Source organism: Argentina silus, assembly GCF_951799395.1.
Source record: "Argentina silus genome assembly, chromosome: X".
NCBI classification, from domain to species: Eukaryota; Metazoa; Chordata; class Actinopteri; order Argentiniformes; family Argentinidae; genus Argentina; species Argentina silus.
This window is the reverse complement of record NC_139653.1, coordinates 2701386-2717355: the sequence shown is the minus strand read 5'-3', so window position 1 is coordinate 2717355 and position 15970 is coordinate 2701386. Positions and strand designations below refer to the sequence as shown.

The 15970-nt window shown below is 38.8% G+C and overlaps 1 protein-coding gene across 1 annotated transcript in view; it reads left to right on the top strand.

The window, feature by feature from the left end:
- LOC310823196 (uncharacterized protein) overlaps nucleotides 1-12783 on the top strand; it is a 39971-nt gene extending 27188 nt beyond the window's left edge. The window contains exons 4-8 of the mRNA XM_083695959.1: nucleotides 1972-2134; nucleotides 6089-6219; nucleotides 7559-7680; nucleotides 8869-8970; nucleotides 9442-12783. Of these exons, the coding sequence (XP_083552085.1) occupies nucleotides 1972-2134; nucleotides 6089-6219; nucleotides 7559-7680; nucleotides 8869-8962 (510 nt within the window). The 3' untranslated portion in view covers nucleotides 8963-8970; nucleotides 9442-12783. The remainder of the gene's footprint in view (nucleotides 1-1971; nucleotides 2135-6088; nucleotides 6220-7558; nucleotides 7681-8868; nucleotides 8971-9441) is intronic.
- Nucleotides 12784-15970: the final 3187 nt, after the last annotated feature.

Below are 15970 nucleotides of genomic sequence, written 5' to 3'. Positions count from 1 at the left end.
AAGCACACACAGATGGTGTGGTCCTAAGAGTCAGAGACCACACTGAAAACTGGCCAGGAACTGAAATGGTCTCCCCCAGCAGTTCAAATGCCTTCACTAAGGGTAGAGTGCTGTTGAGGGTTCCAGTGGGGATTTCAGATCGAGGCCAAAGTTCAGTAAAAACAAAAACAAAGCAGTGGAGCGTGACATCAGCGGCCATTCTTCATGATATACTTCCCCTGTTTTTCAGCAAATATATAAACGCCCAGTGGTTGTGTAACAAGAGAGGCAGCCATCAAAGACTAAACACTACATTTTGGAGAGAGTTGTACATTGATGATGTTATTTTAGCATTGGGTTTGCACCTTGTGTCTAAGTTAGAGGTAACCTCATAGTAGAGGAGCATTTTAACAAGATTAGGAAATGACTTCACTCCCTGTAAATGAGGCACTTGGGTTGCTGTTTAATTTTTTTAAGCAGTGCAGGTGTGTGTGTGTGTGTGTGTGTGTGTGTGTGTGTGTGTGTGTGTGTGTGTGTGTGTGTGTGTGTGTGTGTGTGTGTGTGTGTGTGTGTGTGTGTGTGTGTGTGTGTGTGTGTGTGTGTGTGTGTAACCTTCACAAGCTGATATTTTATATGTTTTTTATTAGCCCTATATTTTATATTTTAATTTATATAGTTCTTGAGGTTTATTTTTAATTCCACCCCTCAACTGCTCTCAGCCCATCCCACTTCTCTCGAGATACCACCCCCTCTTGGTTTCCTTGTGCCATATATATTTAAATTGTGCTGTGGTGTCTCAGCAATTTAAATTGAAAAAAGCGATGTGATGAGTCAACTGTTGTTTTATATATTGACTCATAAACCTGATGCCATGGGATAGGAACATCAAATAACTGATCCCAGTCATCTTGTATACTGTATGGTGCAGTTCAGTATTTTTTTTTTACCTTAAATGAAACTGGTATAGTAGAGAGATCTATTTATACTAATCCTTTTCAGCCATTTTTGATTTTTGATATGAGGCAGACAAACTTAATCCTTACCTTCTCCTTTTCTAATTTTCCTAGTTTTTCTGTGGCAAGGCTGTAATCAGTTGACTGTAATTTTTGACTGAACATACAATCCCATATTCTTTTAAAAGTTGTTTATGTGACATAATTTTTTCATCTTTCATAATATAATTGAGGGAAATTATTCGTTTTTTTCCATAAGCTTTTTTCGTCAAATCGGATCTGACTGTTCTGGAGGATATTATTATTATTATATATATTTTTTTAAAACTATTTAAGCTTTTAGTGAGAGGTTAAATGCTTTGATATTTAACCTCTCACATTTTAACTCTCCTGAATCTTTAACAGATGGTTGCTTGCTGAGCCAAGTAGTATAGGAGAACCCTCCTAGACCCATGAGCGAGAAAAACAACCAATCTAGATTTGGACAGTGAAATATAATACATATTCTTAAAGATCATTGGGGAGACTGGGGCTTTAAGTTACAGTGGTTGATTGTCACAGCGCTCATAACAATACATTTGGAGGGTGCTTTGACTAGAACATGTGTGTCCTCATCATTATAGATGACCCCAGAGTCGTTCATAGGTGTCAGCATCACAATTTGTAGACTAAAGGACAACATTTCCTTTTTTATGACTAGAATTATTATTTTTCATGTTTTGCTCATTATATCATAAGTGTTTACTGTTTTGTCGTATCCTCAAACTAAGATGCCTGTTTGATAAAAGGAAGAAAGAGCTACAATATGGTGCTACATATCGAATATCTTCAATATACTAATACTAGTACTAATACTTAAATATAGTCAATATACTGTATGTGTTCAGGAGCATCATTTTTAGCAAAAAGGTCTGGTCGGGTGGTTGTCCACTTAGTTTTAAGGGTTTGCTGTCAGTTTTGTAGGTTAGTTGGTTAGTGGTTAGTCATCGGTTAGTGGTTTTCCTCCTGACTGGCCAGATGTCTTCTGTTCCCTCTACAGGACTTCTTCCTGCAGCACTGCAGCTGTCGGGCGGCCAGCCTGGCCTTCCAGGAGATGAAGAGACACTCCAGGAGTGACTTCCTGACGGCCTCCAGCGCTACCCTCTCTGATCTGTCGACCATCCCTGAGGTCACACGCCGCCCTGGGATCACAGGCAGGAATGGTCAGTAACATAATTACAACCTAAAACAAGTGTACAGTAAACATTTTGCCCCTCACAAATGATGTAGTGCCCCTCCTTGTGTGAATTGGTGACAATTATTCAGACCTATGACTTATTCATATTATTCATAATCAGTCTTGCTTCTTACAGCTTTGCGTTTATTTGAAGGCAGTCCACGGATTTGAGGTAGGCTGAAAAGTTACTTGAGCTTGTAGTTCTTATTTGATTCATTTCCAAGGATTTGACAGTATTATTTGAAAACAGTCAATTGGCCAAAAGGTGCGGTCTGAGATACACTCTCCTCTTTGCACCCTATAATGATGTTTTTACATTATTAATGACAATAATCACTTTAGCCGCACCACCTCGAAACTCATAATAATAATACGTTTAGTCAAAATTGGGCCAATCAGTGTCATTTCGTACCTTAGTTCTGTTCAAATGACGGACAGACCGATCCATAGTCCCCTCCTTGATTTCATTGTGGAGGACAATTAAATGTCCAGTCAAGTACTCTCAGTCAATACACAACATAGACATACTTACCCTGTTCACACTGGACCTTCTAAAACAGCTGTACAACACCTTGGTCCCAAAGGATGTGGCATAACAGATTATTTTATTAATCTGAATGCGCCAAAACATTTACAGAACTGTTGTGGCAAAACCACCTGAATGAGGTAGTGTACACATTCCGTCCCCTTTTTTGGGAAACAGCAGCTGCCTGTGCATGGCCCTGGACAAGGTAAATTGGTAGGAGTGAAAGACAGGCATACACCCACTATGGAATTATGAAATTCCAACGTTGTTGTCTAAGTGGCTTTGTTCAATTATATTGTCAAACTTTTTCGCTAGCAGAGAACCTACACTCACTGAACACTTTATTAGAAACACCTGTACACCTTCTCATAGTGGAGGTGGTGTAATGGTGTGGGGAATGTTTTCTTGGCACACTTTGTGCCTGTTAATACCAATCAATCATCGCTTGAATGCCACAGCCTATTTAAGTATTGTTGCTGACCATGTGCATCCCTTCATGGCCACAATTTACCCATCTTCTAATGGCTACTTCCAGCATGATAATGCACCATGTCACAAAGCAAAAGTCGTCTCAAACTGGTTTCATGAACATGACAATGAGTTTAGTGTTCTTCAGTGGCCTTCCCAGTCACCAGATTTGAATCCAATAGAACACCTTTGGGATGTGGTAGAACGAGAGATTCACAGCTTGAAAGTGCACCTGAAAAATCTGCAGGAATTGCGTAATGCAATCATGTCGTCATGAACCAGAATGTCATTTCCAACATCTTGTGGAATCAATGCCACAAAGAATTGAGGCCCTACCCAGTATTAGTATAGTGTTCCTAATAAAGTGTTCATGAGTGTATATCCTAAGGGCTGTGGCTATAGTTGCTTAACAATGTGCATAATCTTGACTCTTCAGAGGAATGTAAAAAGAGGAATGTAAAAAGACATGTCTCCTATCCAACCTTTAACGATGGCATCAGTGATGTTAGTGCAGTGACCCCCAAGTAAACTCAGTTTATCCATCTTTTTGTTTTGGTGAATAAAAGGTGGATATTGGCAATATTCACCAATATGGACTTGAAGCTGGACCTGCCCTGACCTCAGCAAACCTCACAACTGTATTATTTTCATTAGCAAGGAAATTAGCATTTCATTACGGCACACACAACCACATTTGACCATTTTAAAGTCAATGTTTGCCCAGCGTCTTCCTGAATAGACCTAATGGGTTTATTTTAAATGCGTTACTGATTCTTGGGTTTCATAATGTGACCGTAGGGCGACCTCAGGTGTGTTTTTGTTCGCCCAAAAGGTAACTTTTCATCATATCACATTCCGAGCAAAGGCAGTCACTCTGCAAAAAAGTCATTTCCCAAAAGGTTTTTACTATGCTGTTTTGGGAGCAGCTCACTTTCTCTCAGGTGACAGTCTCGAGGGGACAGAGGAATGATTGCTTGAGCGGGAGGCAAATTCCAGGCATTTTTGCTTTTGGAGGTAACATACAATGCCCTAATACAATGCCCTAAGTACTGGAAAGAGGAAACATTTAGTCTTCTTTTAGATCCATACTCCAACAGTTTGGATTTGAAACAATTACTATGGGGTCAAAGTAGAGATTTTCATTCTCTTAATTCAGTGGGGGTTTTTTCAGATTGGGTTCACCATTTAGAAAGTACAAAACATTTTAATTGCCTATTTCAGTGCTCCAAAAGTATTGGAAAAATGATGTCCAATATTATTATTAATATTATGTCCAAATAAAGTACTCATGTTTAGTATTTGGTCAACAATCCTTTGCATACAATAACCCATTGACCCGATTGACCCATTGACACTGGGTATCTTCTCTGCCGCCATCTTCAGTTGTTTGTTTTGAGGGTTTTCTTGCCTAAAATCTTATCATCAGGAAATTAAATGCATGTTCAATTGGATGTAAATCTGAAGATTGACTTGGCCAGTCAAGACCTTTCCACAAGAATCCCTAGTTGCTATGGCAGTATGTTTTGGACCATTGTCTTACTGTATGAAGAAGCACCATCCAATGAATTTTGAGGCATTTGCTTGCACTCGAGCAGATAAGATGTTTCTGTACACTTCAGAATACAGTATATTCTGCTGCTAACATCAGCAGTTACACCATCAATTAAGAAAAGCCAGCCAGTTCTAGTGGCAGCTACAGCATATGTGCCCAAACCATAACACCCACTCCACCATGTTCCACAGATGAGGTGGTATGTTGTAAATCTTGGGCAGATCGTTTTTTTCTCTAAAAGTTCTTCTTGCACTCTTCACTCTGGTAAATATTTGTCTTATCTGTCCACAAGACCTTTTTCCAGTCCTCTGGAGGCTTTTTAACAAACTGTAACCTGGCATCCTTTCTGAGGATAACTAATGGTTTGCACCTTGCAGTGAAGCCTCTGTAGTTTGGCTGTTGTTCTGCAGATGGTACAGTTGTTTTGGGTTTGTTCTTAACTATGGTGAGCATTCTTCGGTCATCAACAGTAATGTCTTCCTTGGCCTACCAGCCCGTTTGTGAGTGCTCAACAGTGCTTTCTTTATTTTTACTGATGTTCCAAACTGTTGATTTTTGTAAGTGTAAGGTCTTGGCTATGTTTCTGATTGATTTTCTGATATTTCAGCCTCATAATGGCTTCCGTGACTTTCACTGACGTCTCTTTGGTCTTCCTCTTGACAGCCACCATTAGCAGACTCCAAAGGCAAATGCAAAGCCTAGAATCAATAGTAGACATTGACAGCTCTCTTATTCCTGCACAAATGATGTGACAAAATACACCTGACGAACCAGAAACACCTGTCAAGCCAGTTTTCCAATACTTGTGCCCTGAAATAGGGGGACTATGTATAATGTTGTAATTTCAAAAACATTGAGTTAAAGCTGAGAATCTGCTTTAACCTCATAATAATTGTTTGATTTCAAATCCAAACTTTTGGAGTATAGAGCTAAAAGAAGACAAAATGCTTCCTCTTTCCAACGCTTATGTATAACGTCCCAGTGACTCTTAAATTCCTCACTCCCTCCAATGGGGGGATGGGGAGGAGAGGGATGATGAGCATTCTTTCCTATGCTACAGTAAGTAATGGCAGAAGTTTTTCCTGGTCTGGTCACATGATCAGAAAAAAAATAGCAATTAACTATACAAGGGGGTGGGGAAGGGTGTGTGTGTGTGTGCGTGCGTGCGTGCATGCGTGCGTGGTTACGGAGGCATGGCCCAAAGCAGAGGTCCACTGGGACTGCTGATTCACATCACAAGTCATAACTGTTTCCCCCCACATAGCTGTTTTTCCAGTCTCCCATGACTCATATCATCTCTCTCTCTCTCTCTCTCTCTCTCTCTCTATATATATATATATATATATACATATATATATATATATATATATATATATATATATATCTGTGGGCAGACATTGGTCAGGCCGGATGCCAGCCTCTGGTGCCACTGTGGAGGAGAAGTCTGAACTGGAGGAGCTATATGGAAGGGGACACACACTATCTCTGTGACAGCAACGAAGGCCTCTCTGCCCCTCACAGACGGGTGAGTCATGCTAACATCCCTACTCTGACTCACTGGGCTCCACTCAACATCCTCAGCCCTCTTTAGTGGTCTACTGGCAAAAACATGGGGCTCAGTGCGCTCAAAATTATGACTCAAAATTATGACACGCAGTTTAGTAGGATTTATCTTCCAGAGGAGAAGCCCTGCCTCCCTACCACAGTAAAAGAAAAATGCACTGCCATTGACTGTACTACCACACCTTTTAAGGGAGGTGCCTGGGACTTATACTGTGCCCTTCAAAAGTATTGGAATGAGGAAGCATTTTGTGTATTTTTAGCTCTATACTCCAACAGTTTGGATTTGAAATCAAACAATTACTTGAGAGGTTAAAATAGAAATTCTCAGGTTTAATTCAATGTTTTCATTTTTCAGATTGGTTTCACCATTTAGAAATTAATTATTTTATTTTTTTACATATTATACAATTATACATATTATACATATTACAACATTTTTTAAATGAAAATAATTTTGTACATAGTCCCCCTATTTCAGGGAACCAAAACTATTGGAAAATTGGCTTGACAGGTGTTTCTGGTTAGTCATGTGTGTTCCATGACATCATGTGCATGGAGTCTGCTATTGGTGTCTGTCAACATGAGGACCAAAGAGACATCAATGAAAGTCAAGGAAGCCATTATGAAGCTGAAATATCTGAAAAATCAATCAGAAACATAGCCAAAACCTTAGACTTACCAAAATCAACAGTTTGTAACATCATTAAAAAATAAAGAAAGCATTGGTAAACTCAGCAATCGCAAACAGGCAGGTAGGCCAAAAAAGGCTTCAGTGGATGACCAAAGAATGCTCACCAGGCCTGGCAGAGCATTACCTGAGAATATACCCAGCGTCTGGTGGGGTTAATGGGTCACAGTTACTGTATGCAAAGGATTGTCGACCAATACGTTTGGAGCCCTGAAATAGGAGGAGTATGTTTAAAAAATTATGAATTACTACTTTGATCCTATAGTAATTGTTTGATTACAAACTGTTGGAGTATAGGGCTAAAAGAAGAATGAAATCCAAAAAATGAAATCTGTAGTGACGTGGAGAGCAGACAATTTAATCCAGAGAAATATTCCACAGGGAATAAAGGAATGATCCATGTGTTACAGTAAAGTTGTTTGTTTTTAGATATACAGGTGGTGACGGATTATATTTTGAGGGAGAGTGATCTTATATAAGATAATTGACATAGTACTGTATGGTACAACTAGAATTGGACAGTTATGTTAAATATCAAAACTATGCATGATCCAGCCAAGAGCCTATACAGCCTATAAAGCTAATAATGTATGTGTGTGTGGTTATGTTGTAGCTGAGTGAGAACCACACATGGGGCAGAGTGAAGGATCTGGTGAAGAGGACCAAACTGCGGAACCAAAGCAAGCTTGGACTCACCTCCAACTCCCTGAAGATGTCCTGTCCACAGCTCTACCGGTGGGAAGAATGTCTGAACCTAGAGGAGACTGGGGCCTATTATATCTGACAATGTCCCATCACGTTTCACAGAGAAGTGTCATTGGCAGTCAGTAAAGCTGGGCTATGTTTGTAGTGACACACATCTTCTAAATGCCACAATTTATGCCACAAAAATAATGTCACAACGGCATAAAAACAAGCTGAACACAGGTGTATTTGTGTTAGGGAGAGACTATGCAGTGACCAGGCCAGATATTTTTTATCTCACCAAAACACTGTAAGCCCATACTTCCTCCTGAGACCTCTGCTCTGCAAAGTTCACTGGTTCCTCAGAAAGAAATACTTTGGCTCTCAGCTCTGGACTGTAATTGGTGACAAGCACTGCTGAGTTAAAATGGTAGAAGTTCAAAAGACTGAAAGTGCCCTCCCTCATTTTTTGAACTGATGGTATGTGAACTATTTTACACTCAGAAATTCATGCCAGCAAAATAAAAAAAAGGCTTGATGATATTTTCGGATGGAAAGTGTTGACAGCTTCAGCTACTTTAGGCGAGGACCAACTATGACAGGTTCTTGGCACATCAAAATTCTGATTTCTTTCTCTTCCCCCCCCACCTCTAATGCTAGACGGGTGTGTCAGTGGATGAATTGTGGTATTCCTTTGTTTGAGTGGGTTGTAGAACATAGGAATCTGGTGGGAGTTGCAAGGCTTGTGAAAAGAACAGATATTTCTGTGGCCCTTCACCGTGTTCCACACGTTAGAGTGGGGCACTCCTCACTGGGAGCTTGGCACCAACCCAGACGAATAGCAGAGGGGTTGTCGTGTCAGGTTTTTGGTATGCTTGGAGGAGTTGGAGAATTCCCCAAGTATTTTAGTGGTCCAATGAGATATGGATGTTATGCCAGATTAATCCAAGGGGAGACCCTCTGTTGGACAGGAATGCATGTGGAAAACCCATGCTGATCTCTTGCTTTGTAGTACTGTATGGTATTTCATGCATTGCTATGCGTAAACTGTATATCTTACTCCAATTAGTGGGTAATTGTGTTGGATTTGGTAGATCTTCTGAATTGTATTGTTCAATGTTGAGCAACATTAGATATTCCAAGATATCCATTGAAAGGAGAGGTGTTCTCTCCAGGCTGCTTGGGACACTATTTGTTGTCACTGGTTGCCATTCATAACATTGTCCTATTTCCCCACAGACCTGACCTGGGATCAATGGAACTACGAGGAAGAAACAGGAACTCGATGATTGCCTTGGGCCATCAGAAACTGGACTTCCTATGGTCCCAATGACCAAGCAGGTATAGGTTCTGCTATGAGCCAACATTCTCTGTGTTATCACAAGATATTTCAATTATGTTTTTGTTAAGATAAGCCTACATCAAACCCACTATACATTACCTGCTAAAAAAACCCACACAAACCATTGATGCTGTGTGTATTTGACTGTAACTATCTGGTAATCCATGAGATATACATAGAATTTCCATTTCATTATCTTAAGTGCTATACCTCCGTATAGAGTAAATTATTGTAATCAATGAGATCATTGTTATTATTATGTATTTGTATTAAATACTACCTACTGGAATTGCTATATCATATCACTAACTTGTTATGTTTTTGTACGCTTACAGGCCAAGCTCATTTAGCGGCGACAATAAGCTTTACAATCATAAGACATTAAAGATAGTAAAGATATTACATTAAGGTGAAGAAGCAGCACTATTTGAACACTGCCCCCACACTGACACTCTTTGTTTCCTACGCAGATACGAAACACATGGCCCCAAGTGGGAAGATACTGCCTTGATCCTGGATGGGGAAAAGAAGAGTTGAAGGAGGGATGAGAGGGAGAAAATTGTGATGGATGACAAATATGTGTGGAGTAAAAAGAAAACAAAATGAGGGATGGTCTTACTGTACATGACTCTTGAGATGTTATTCTTATTAAGTAAGGGATTGTTTCAGATAAGGGAAAATGTATTTATATGAGTTGCATTTACTTCCACAACAACTATGATTACATGAACACAATAAAGAAGATTGTATCTTGTTTATGGTAAAGATACTCACTTAATGCAACATGAAAACTGAACAGGGCTGCTAAGGTCTGCTGTATTAAAGAGATGCAACAGGATTTCTGTATAATTTGAACCACTAGTTCTAAAATTAGCCGTCACGAGCCAAAAAAGGGTCCCAGAAATATATTGAATATTGCCAAGAAATTACCTGATTGGATAGAGGGGCACACCTCCCCACTCCCATGAGCACACAATCCCTTATTTTGCTAAAGTTTGTAGGCCTTACACTTAGGACTGTGTGGTCTAATTAGAACAATGATATCATGAAGCATACAGTCAAACACTTAAGCAACATTAGTTTTTTTATGTAGTTTGTTTTTCGACTTAGCAACAAGAATCCTGTAGTATATATTTAATGTTATTTGCTTATTACTGGTGATTCACTTATATGAGAGCAGATCTGGGTTCAAATAGTATTGGAAGTCCTTTAAGACTGTGCTTGATTGAGTTTGCCTGGCACAATGGAACCAATGGAATAATCTCAAAATTGCAAACCCTGTCCACCTGGCACTCCAGGCAAGTCCAAGCAAATGCTCAAGGTTTGAAAAAATAATACTATTAATACTATTTCTACCTAGGTCTGAATGTGATCGCAGTTTACAGTAAGACAAACCATACCCAAATTCCCATAAGCAAATGTGAAACATACACATGTATTTCACACATATTTCAGTTTCAGAGTTTCATTTTGTGAGAATTATCTTCTTGTTTATGTGTACCATAAGGATCTATGTACAGTATGTGGGCATGATAGATGTAGTGTACAGTATGCTTGTATGTACAAGAGGGGAGATATGTCCCTGTAAATACCTATTTCTATGGACATGCATCATTTTGGAGATGGGGCTCAAGATCACACTAAAGATAAAACCACTACTACGTTGACGCTCGCCGTCAGATATTCCATAACATTTGTGATCCATTAGCCTGTTAACATTAGTCTCCAGATATGGAGTACACATCCATAAATCCTTGCATTGCCCTAAGGTTTCTAATGTTCCACTCATGAACATGGATGTTAAGAGACTGTCAAGAGACATCATTAATCATTAGATCACAAAAAAATATATTATATCATAGACTGCTGCTCATGTGTTAGAGATGCTCTCTGATCTGGACATGGAAAAGGTTGTATTTGACAGGCTAACAATGATTGAGCATCCACTGGGTTATTATTATATCATGGGTGACTGATGGGTGACTGATGGGTTCCACTGCACCACTGTTACATCACTAATGGGTTCCAGTCTGATTGCAGACAGAAAAAACATATGATGCCTTGGTGAACTAGAAAACAAAAGTTTCCATAGTCTTACTTTATGGTACAAAAATAACCAGATATTTACTTAGAAACAACTGTACATGGTAAAATGGTAATAACACAATAATAACCAAATTCACCATATGGTACTAGGTAGTTACCAACAATACTTTCCTAGTGAATACTCGGTAACTACCAGTGGTAACAGTTCCTTAAAATAAATAAAAAGATCGGGTTCATATTTTACAAGCCGCTCATCCTAAAACAGAGAGAACACTAAAAGCAAAGAGCGAGAGAGTTCGTTATTCAGTATATGTACTTCAGCAATATTAACATTGTGACGCTAATATTAATTTAGTACAATGCTAAGAGATATATTACATACTGTTCTGTCATAATTGACTCCTAATGTAATAACAAGAATGTATTCATGCTGTATCAAATTGTATTTTACCTCCAAATACTCTAAACAAAGTAGAAATGACATTTGTGGGAACATTAGAGGCAGCAAATACTGTCAGCATGTGTGTGATAAATGTTTTGTCTGTCTGGAAGCTACAGACAAAAGAAGGCAATAACTGTGTACAGTGCCTTCAGTAAGTATTCAACCCCCTGGACATTTTGTTTGTTTTGTCACTGATCTACAAAAAAAAAAAAACATAATGTCAAAATGAAAATTATTTTTTAGAAATGTTTACAAATTAATTAAAAATGAAAAGCTGAAATGTCTTGAGTCTTCACTATAAGTATTCACCCCTTTGCTACAAATTAGCTCAAATGCCAAAATGTCTGCCACAAGTTACTCAGTAAGTTGAATTGAGTCCATCTGAATGCAGAGATAATAGTTAATATGATTTTGGAATGAATATATTTGTTTTTATAGGGTCTCTGATTTCCATAGAAATCAATGACACATTTCATAATTTTCTCTTGATCCTGACAAACTCCCCAATCCCTGCCAGTGACAAGTATACCCATAACATGATGCATCTACCATGATTCTTCACACGAGGAATAGTGCAGAAACTGCATTGTATGTGCTGCATTTGCACTATTAAATAAACACATGTCCAGCCACTTTCTTTGCTGTATCACTTGAATTCATTGTGGCAAACACAATTATGGATGTGAAATAGATTTATTTTTGGTCACTCGGTTGTAGACCAATTTTGTAGAGTGACCGATGATGTTGTCCCATCGACTGCGTTTTCCTCTCAGCCATTCAACTTTGTAGATTTTTTTAAAGTCTCCCCAGGCCTCAGGGTAGCATTTCTGAGCAGTGTTGTTCCTCTCCATTTGCTCAGTTTGTAATGAGAACCTGATCCACACAGTGTGTATTTGATTTTTATGCAAATAGAGACCCTATAAAAACAAATATATTTATTCTGATATATCACATGAACTCAGATGAGTGACTTGTTGAAGACATGTTTGCATTTGAGCTAATTTTAATAGTGTCATAGAAAAGGGGGTGAATATTTATTGACTCAAGACATTTAAACTTTTCATTGTTGATTAATTTGTAAACATTTCCCAAAAAATAATTGACATTATGACATTATGGGGTATTTTGTGTAGATCAGTGCCAACTAAATAAATTAAATCTATTTTAAAATCTGGTTGTAACACAACAAAATGTGGAAAAAATCCAGGGGGGTGAATACTTAACGAAGACACTGTATTATATATTGTACAATGTATTACAATGGAATATCTCAATATGCACATTGCATTATTATTCAAAGTTATTTTTAAAAATAAACTTGACATTTCCTCTGACAGGACATCTCTGCTGTAATTCTTGTTAGCCACTAGCATTTCTTTATAGACTACAACTGTAGCATAGATTCAATGTTTGTCATCAAACTGACTGCACTCTCAGTGCCAATGATGTCATGCTTCTCAGGGAGAGAGCGAGAGTTCGCTACTGCTGAACCGCCAAAAACTGAAGCTGAAAATCGAATATATATATAACATATATATATATTGCATCTACCTTACCAAGTACAAAAAAAAGGGGATGGTAGGGAATTAAAAAATGAAATAAAAAATGAAGACATTATGCAAGTAATCCTTTCTGATAGAACACATCTTCCCATTTCAAAGCTGATCTATATATATATGTATATATATATATATATATATATTTTTTTGCGCAAATCACCCCAGGCCTGATTGGACCACCCAATGGGTGTACCTGTATGACACCCCTGTTTTAGAGAGAGAGATCCCATTCTCTTTATGAATATCAATAACGACCATGGAGCCAATCATTCACACACAGATGTCACTGATGATTGCACTCATCATGCACCTCATCATATACAATAATAACAGGATCTACTGACTTTTCCATGTATTGTGAACTCCCTATGGAATAAAGTCATCATCAGCCATCAGAATACATACAACCCATCCTCCAGTTGCCACACACTGACAGGGCTACTGGTTCACCGAGCTGTAGCTGTCATCCAGACAGCACTGTAGGAACCAGACCAGCCTCTAACAATCAGCAAAGACGAGCACAGCCAAGCTGGGACAGTGGTACCACGATCTGTCCAGGCTGAAAATGTGATGAAGGAAAGACAGTGGTATATATATAATACAGGGTTTTCATTGAGCATGAATAAGACCATAAATGAGATTCCCAATAGTTTCCTGTACATATAAAACAGCACAGTTGTGAAAATTCTGTGTCAAAACAGTAAAAACAGCACTTTGTGAATATTCTGTGTCAAAACCATGCTGACATCTTATGGTAACTGATGGTAATGCGTTGGCCAGACAGAATATTGCTGTTACTGTAAGAACTGAACTCTCCAGGTATTGATGGAGATAATACAAGTCCTATTTTTAACCTTAATCCTTAAACCTTAAACCTTAATCTTTAACATACCACTGAACACTAACTTTTATTTTTAATTTGTGACCTGGATGGAACATTACAGCCTGTGAAGAGAAAACAACATTTCAAAATAGACATTTAGATTGAAAATGTAGATGTTAACTACAGGTATAAACTAAATCATATACTGTATGCTATACCATTCTGACAGAAATCGCTGAACCAAGGTAATCAGCTTCAGTAGTGTCATTACAAGCAATACTAAGTACACACAGACACTATTGATTATAAAAAACTCACCATTTTCTTAGTACTCTCTGAAATCCATGTGGTGCGTATAGAGTTGGCTTCAAGATGTCTGGAATGTGATCCTTGCATTCCTGAACTTTCAGCACAATGGACTCATAAAATATGTCATAAAAGTCAACAGTCTGCATGTAGAGATAGCAGTTAGGGAACAGAAGCATTGTTCAGTGAAATATGGTGGGAATATTTTTGGGATGGATGAAGAGCAGGATATTCTTACTGTTACTGCTTAGGTCTAAATCACGTTTCCCCCAGACCCATTTTACAACAATGCCAGTGCATAGATGACAAGGCTGGTATAGTATGGTAGTTCACACATGGTGCATGTTGTTTTGATGGGCAGGTTAACATTGCAGAGTGTTTGTAACAGTGTACCAAAAAAGGGTTATTTCATGACAATATCTAAGTATTACTCAATTTACTTCAATTGAATCAACTTCCATTGAAAAGTAAAACACTACAGTGCAACAATGCAGCATTTTAAATGATTCAATGTATTCCATTGAAGCTCTTTAATTGATTAAATTAGGATTTGACAGTAACGACAGTTGGTACTGATGTGATATGTGTCTCTTTGACAGTAGCTCACCCCTGCCTCTTTGCACTCATCAACGATACTGGGCCAGTTTGTTGGATTTTCAGTGAATGCCATGAGCTTCTCTTATACTAGGCCATAGCCTTCAGTACTCTATGGGAATCACGAACAATACAACACCCAAACAAACACTCATAGTAGTCTGATGGCGTGATTCCAACATTGGACAGCAAGGACATTTACTGTGGAGATTCTTGAGTAAAATACCAGGCTGTTTTCCAGTATCCACCTCCAGAGGAATTCAGCAACAAATGTGTGATGCATAAAGAACTGAGGGCATTATGTATAAAGCCCACTGAGAGACACACATATTGAACCCACCACGCTGCGTAGACAGAGAGCTTGAAATTCAAATAGGCATGTTTGGAAGAAAGCTGTCCATTGTTCTTCAATCAGAATCATGAATAGTTTGAGTTAAAAATATGCTATTTGACGTCCTTGTATAATACTGTCATAATACTGATTGCCAATGCATGTATTCTAATGGACATATTACCAGAGGATCCATTTAGGCTATTTTTGGAATACTCAATACATACCTTCCCTGCTAAAGTGAGCACTTTACCTCCTAGCACTTTACCTCCTGACCTCCTAGCAGGCTCTTCCCTGTCTCTTTCAGGAAGTGTTTGGACTTGGGGTCTCTGAAGATTATCTAGGGCCCAGGAAACACAAAACATATCTGTGTCTGTGTGCCAGCCTGACTTTATGGCCAGTTGGGGGGTTACCACAAACGCTTGACAGACAGCACTGAGCATAACATTGATGAGTGCATCGTTCTCACTCTCAGGGAGGTAGGGTCTGTGACAGGATACAGGGTGATGTTTTACAAATAAATGCCTGGTTGAGTCTTTGCACAGTGCAGACACCACAAATAAGCTCAACTGATTCTATTTTTTGATGGTAGGGTGCTTTGACGGCAGGGTGCTGTCTGCAAAAGTCGGAAGACATTCGTTTTACATCTGTGTCCCCAACAAAAAAGCTCATCTCCAAGCTTGAATCATTCATGTTCTGAGGTCAAACACAACCACAACAGAGAAGATCCCATCAGTACATCAAATATTTGTAGGAATTTCTAGGTAGCCAATTTGACCCCAGAACAAATAGGTCTCCTCTGGTGTGGCTCTCTTTGGCTCATGTTGCCCTCCCTTTGGCTCCCTCCTCTGAGCCTGTATGCACTGAGAAATGGTAACATGGTCTATAATAGGTGACC